We start from the raw sequence: 5,956 nt of genomic DNA on the forward strand, positions 1-5,956 counted from the left end.
TCTGCTCGTTAACTTTGTCATACATCATTTCAGCGTATCATTGACGGTTTTGCTCAAACACAATAAAAAAAGATAAAAATTTTTATTTTTTATATTTTTTAAAGTATAACACTTATCGCAACATATATATACAAACAGTACATTAAGTCTATTGTAAATTGTGTGGTCTTTAATTTTGGTCATAGGTATTTTTATTGTAACTTGAAAATCTGACGAGTTATAAGCGAAAACAGTGAAAGGGGCGCGCCACCCTTTGAAGAGGGGTGGAGAGCTACGCACAGGGGGTAGGTGTCAGGACTTTTAGTATGTTCATCAGTGAGGTATAAACTAAAAAAAAAATCAAAATCCTGCTTTCGTGGAATTAGTTCCGAACTTTGTCGATTTTTGGTCTAATTTGACTGGACTATATTTGACAGCAATTAATATTATACTACTTAACTATTTTCTTTAGGTGAACTTTTTTCCTAAGTATAATCTAAAATAATTTTCTAAACATTCACATACATCTGGCGGAACCTTTGAGATTGTCCCACTGAAGACAGAACACTTAGATTCCTCGGAACACACTTTGGTAATCGCTGAATTAGCATAACAAATTAAATATTAAATAAGTTTGAAACTTATTAGAAATTTAAAATCAATCTTGATGACGTTTGAATGAATTGTTTTTTAATGAAAATTATAAAATTAAGATATATTAAATGTTGAAAATAACTAAGTTTAATTAATTTTATATATTTTGTATTATCATTATACAAACATAAATAATACTCATAACTAATTAGCAACATAAATGAGATTACTTTTTCTATTAGAATTATGTATAAATCTGTAACAAATATGAAATCGAGTTTTGGTAGCTATCTCTTATATATAAGCAGTGCCGCATTTAGACATTTTGCGCCCTGGTGCAAAAAAAAATTGGCGCCCACTAAGCTCCGGTGAAAAAAAATTGCTTCCCCCTAAGCGGCCTACCCACGGAAAATATGGGAGCTAGATCCTCATTAACCATTTTAGATTTTGAGCACAGAAAAGAATATTTGTTTTACAATGTGTTACATATTTAAGTAGGTTGTAGGTATTTCATGAATAAATAAAATAAAATTATATAAAACTATGAAAATTAATATTAATTAAAAAAATGCCAAACAGCATAATACTAATAAACTTTATACATATTACTGTTATTAAAATAATTAAAATTATACAATTTTAATAATTCACAAGTAAATATATTTCTGGCTACAACATTTTGGCGCCCCTAAAATACTGGCGCCCGGGGCAGTTGTACCCAGGGCCCCCCCCCCTAAATGCAGCTCTGTATATAAGTAGGTTTGTCAATCAATGAAAATGAATCAGATTTTGACGCAATTATTATATCTTTGAATTTAGTAGGTATATAAACAAATTGACATGCACAGCAAATAGGGTATCACTGTTTTTCTGGATTTCCAATAAATACGGCAGTAACTGTATTTTATTGCATACGTTCTACACAATAAAATAGAATTACTGCCGTCTTCGTTGGACTTCCAGAAAAACAGTGATACTCTATAGAAAAAAAAAACGTTGGAAAAAATTGAGTTACTGCCTTTTCATTGTGCATTTCAAAATATTTTTATTATCTAATTCTTTAATATCAATTTATCGAAATATTTTATTTTGTGGATATTTTTGGTGTTTGTTTTTCAGGAGAATTTTTTTTCCCAATTATAATTATTAATGTAACAAATATATAAAAAATTTAAAATCATAAAAAAAAAATATATTAGTTTACCGCGTATAAAAGATTATTCAGTACTCCGACCCCTAAACCAGATCTTCTAGTAGCCATACTAGATACCATCCGCCATTCTTGAATATTGTAGTCGAAAACTTCTGTACTATTAAAATAATCATTATCACTATATCCGCCAACCTTAAATAAAATTTATTATGATATAATTTATTGTTATTTACTTAATATAAAATAATTAATAAAAAAAACTAATAAATTATAATCCAACATTACTGACGGCATATAGATAATCATTTATCACACCAACTCCAAAATACTGTCGTTCATGTATCATCTTAATAGTTGGTTTCCACCACGGTGATTTTGATGTTAAATCTATCACTTCACCGGATTCAAGAGTTGAACAAGCACCAGGAGCACCCACGGCAAACACTAAATTATCTTTCACTGTTGCTATACCAGTTCTTCCACGGCTTGTAACCACGTCTTGTCCATAATGCCATTGGTCCATTATTGGGTCGTACCATTCTGTACTCTCAAATACATCATATTCACATCCACCAACAACAAAAATAACCTGTTTTATTGAAATCAATAAATATATTGGAAAAAAAAAAAATAAATTATAACAGAATCATACTTTAGCTCCATGTCTAGGTCTATTCCGGATGTTTTTGTGGAATAAGCTCTTCCGAATTGAGTATATGAAAATATAATGCTTCAATTATGATATCTTTACCCTTAAAAATTATAAATATATACTAATTTACAATAAAAGCTTAAGGGGGCTGCAGTCGGTTTTGACAAAAGTCAAAACTAATGTAGATTTGACCAATCTAAACATTAATTTTGTTTGTTATTGCGTTTTTAAATATATTTAAATTCAGTATGATAAAATAAACCTTAAGGGGACGGGAGGAGGCTCCAGTCAATGAAAAAAAGTAACTTTTAGACCAATAAGCTTGACAAAACTGGAAGAATATGGTTTGACAGATTTTAATTTTTAAAAAATGGTTGAATTTATAATTCTAGACTATGTTTCTTAGGAATCACTTTTTTTATTTAAAATCAGATGTGCCCAAAATAAACACAAATGTAATACAACTATTTCATGGGATTTCTAAAAAGAAAATGGTTATTTTAAGGTCATTTTAAATTGAAAATTGAAAATCGACTTCCTAAGAAACCTAGATATCTTATCAATAAATTCAAACATGTATAAAAAATTTAAATCGGACATTCCAAAGTATGTGTAATTTACCACCGCTTATTGGTCTAAAACGTATGAAAAATATGTGAGCTTCAGCCCCCTTAAGGAAGAAACTTACATTTAAAACAATTCTTAATAAGAGGTTCCTCAACTACTTTTTTTAAAATGTAATGTTTTGATATTAATGGTAAACGTATTTGTTCCATTAATTGGGGAAAAATAGTTTTTCTTAAACCCAATTCATGTTTAACCCATCGAATAATAGATTCATATACCTAGAACAATAAATACACTTTTAAATTAATTACGCTACATAAGTAGGTTACTTAATTTTTCCTCTCCCAATACTAAAATATAACAATAATCAATATTAGTTTAAATACTTTTTCTTCAGATGGAACTATAAGTTCATCACTAGAGATCAACTTGACTACTTGTTCATATGATAAGGATAGAAATTCTTCACCATCAACAACTTCTCTATGAATCAAAATATAATAATAATAAATACAATTTTCTTATAGAATCATAGTGATAAATAATTTTTGCATACGAAAAGTGTTGTTGAATATATAATTCTGAATTTGTTAACAATTTCGTACAGCTATGTAAATCAGCTATTTCTTTTATACCGATACAATTTGTAGAGCAGAGTTGTTTCTCTAAAAAATCACAACATACATCTTTTACTTCTTGTAACTGTAACAAATCTGCAGCTTGTAGCAAAACCTTGAGAAATAAACAATAAACAATTTAAATGATTTTGTTGTATATAATAAAATCCAATTTTATATATTATTACCTGAACGTTTTCTTCCGTGACCACGATAGCCCCCGAATAAATAAAATTTACTAACAGCTGTAAAGCGGTTGAATCTATCTCTCTCATAACAACAAGATCATGATTTTTTTCTGCAAAATTTGTGAACATTGCATGGAAAAATGGACTAGCCGATGCTAAAACCACTTTGTGTGCGAATATTATTTTTTTATCTTCCGTTTCAAGTTTAATATCACAAAAAATCTCGCATCTAAAAACAAAAATTTGTTACTAATATTTATGTAGCTAATTAAATCATTTACCACTTACTTGCGTAAGGATTGTAATACTTCAAATAACTCAGAATAAGATATTTTTTTATACTCGTATTTAGCTGGTTCACAACTTCTGTATTCTGGTATTTGCGTTGCGTTTTCCATTGTGAGTTGCTGGTATAATATTGAGTTCAGGATTTGAATGCCTAAAAAACTAAAAAAAGACAATTTTAAAATCAAATATAAGTAACGATAAAAATCGGTAATAATCCTCTATGAAATCAAGTCATTTTAAAGATAATAATGCGCAATTCAATGATGTAAAATAATTGTATACAAAAATTGATTCTGATTGAAGACGGTCTGTCGGCCTATATTTACTAATACACAAAGAATCGTACAGACTTACCTATAAATATCAAATATTGTACAAATTGTAAGTTAAAATGCTCAAACAGAATTAATGTTCTGTTATTTTTTTGTTATAGGTATAAAATAAGATTAGCGCACACAGTGCCATAATAATATAAAGTCAGTGTTAGTTACTCAAATGCTTTTTGGAAGTATTTGAAATAGGTAATCTACAAACATAAAAAAAGAAAGGTGGGCAAGTGGGTGTCGCTGTGCTGTACAGTAGGTTACAAGTGGGTCACTGTAATGGATGGTGTTAAATTTGTATTCAATGATATAATATCATTGTGTAAGAAAAACGATTCTGAGCAAAAACGGTCAGTCAGCCTATGATATTACTAAATATAATATTGTGAATCAAGTAATTTATATATAACCTATTTATGAACCTTGTTTTAAATTTTCAATCCTTAGCTATAAAAGTTGAACATTTTATAAAATTCTAATTACATTATAACTATTAAATTTATTTTGATAAATTAAAAACCTGTGCAGATGTATTTTTAATATTTTTCAACTGCTATTGTCACAATAAATCAAGAGCCTTGCATTACATTTTCACGCTTTTTTACCCAACAAATAATATTGTATTGATATTTATAGAAAAAACTGAAAACCTAAAATGTCCGTAAACAGCTCAAAAAGAGTCAAAATATTTTCCAAATTTTATAATGTTTAGAAAATAAAAATGTAAAGATTCAGTAAAATTTTCAAGAATCTACAGAGTACAGTTATTTGTTTTTGAATAACAACAAAATAACAAAACCGCTAAATGAAAAATCGGGTTAATATCCAATGTTGTAAAAATATGAACTTCAAACGCTCATAAAAATTTAATTTGATATGTTTGTAGATATTTTATTCTTGATAAAGGTAGACAAACTTATGAATAATCTTGAATTATATTTTCAAATCTTAGATTTAAAAAGAAAAATGTTCATGAATTTCTAACCCAAAATATTTTTTTTAATTTTCATGATATTTATGTATTTTGTCAAGATTTGAACTTTAAATGCTTGTAAAAAAAATTGTTACTGGCTGTTGATATGAGGCCTGTATCAAGTTTGTTACCCAACAGATAGTTTTGTTGACATTCATAAAAAAAACTAGAAACTTAAAATGTTTCTAAACAGTTCAAAACAAATCTAAATACTTTGAAAGTTTTATCGTGTGTAGAAAATGTAAATATAAACAGCCAGTGAAAATTTCATGTATACGTTCATTTGTTTTAGTTACATCAAAAACCAAATTTTGTCGAAAACCGATTTTGCATGAAAATTTCCGGTTTTTCCTTAATTTTTATGTTGTTTTTCCTGACACTTTTGAAAACTATTGAGGGAACAAATGCAGTTTAGTTCCCACGCGATTTTTTTGATTTTTTTTCCACCAAAATATGTGTTTTAAAGCACTGAATACAAAAGTCTAATTCCAAAATTCTCGCAAATCATTATTTTGGAAGTTATACCAAGAAAACTATAAAATAGTAATGTTTTAAAAAATACGTGATATTTACGATAAAAACATCAACAAAACTACATTTTGATTTTTTTTTTTAAATTGTA

The 5,956-nt window shown here is 27.8% G+C and overlaps 2 protein-coding genes across 2 annotated transcripts in view; both read right to left on the reverse strand.

Annotated features, from left to right (window-relative positions):
- The window catches only part of LOC115034816 (kelch-like protein diablo), a 4,098-nt gene extending 1,619 nt beyond the window's left edge, over positions 1-2,479 (reverse strand). The window contains exons 1-3 of the mRNA XM_029492281.1: positions 2,379-2,479; positions 2,016-2,315; positions 1,778-1,918 (exon numbers count right to left, since the gene is read on the reverse strand). Of these exons, the coding sequence (XP_029348141.1) occupies positions 1,778-1,918; positions 2,016-2,249 (375 nt within the window). The 5' untranslated portion in view covers positions 2,250-2,315; positions 2,379-2,479. The remainder of the gene's footprint in view (positions 1-1,777; positions 1,919-2,015; positions 2,316-2,378) is intronic.
- Positions 2,480-3,049: 570 nt separating this feature from the next.
- On the reverse strand, positions 3,050-4,263 carry LOC100572228 (kelch-like protein 2). The gene is made up of 5 exons (XM_029492282.1): positions 4,039-4,263; positions 3,751-3,979; positions 3,502-3,677; positions 3,332-3,428; positions 3,050-3,223 (listed from the first exon to the last, which is right to left on the reverse strand). Exons 1-5 carry the CDS (start codon positions 4,146-4,148, stop codon positions 3,050-3,052), a joined length of 786 nt encoding a protein of 261 aa, XP_029348142.1. The 5' UTR covers positions 4,149-4,263.
- Between the last annotated feature and the right edge of the window lie 1,693 nt (positions 4,264-5,956).

This window comes from Acyrthosiphon pisum, unplaced genomic scaffold, assembly GCF_005508785.2.
Source record: "Acyrthosiphon pisum isolate AL4f unplaced genomic scaffold, pea_aphid_22Mar2018_4r6ur Scaffold_21150;HRSCAF=23169, whole genome shotgun sequence".
Classification (NCBI taxonomy): Eukaryota; Metazoa; Arthropoda; class Insecta; order Hemiptera; family Aphididae; genus Acyrthosiphon; species Acyrthosiphon pisum.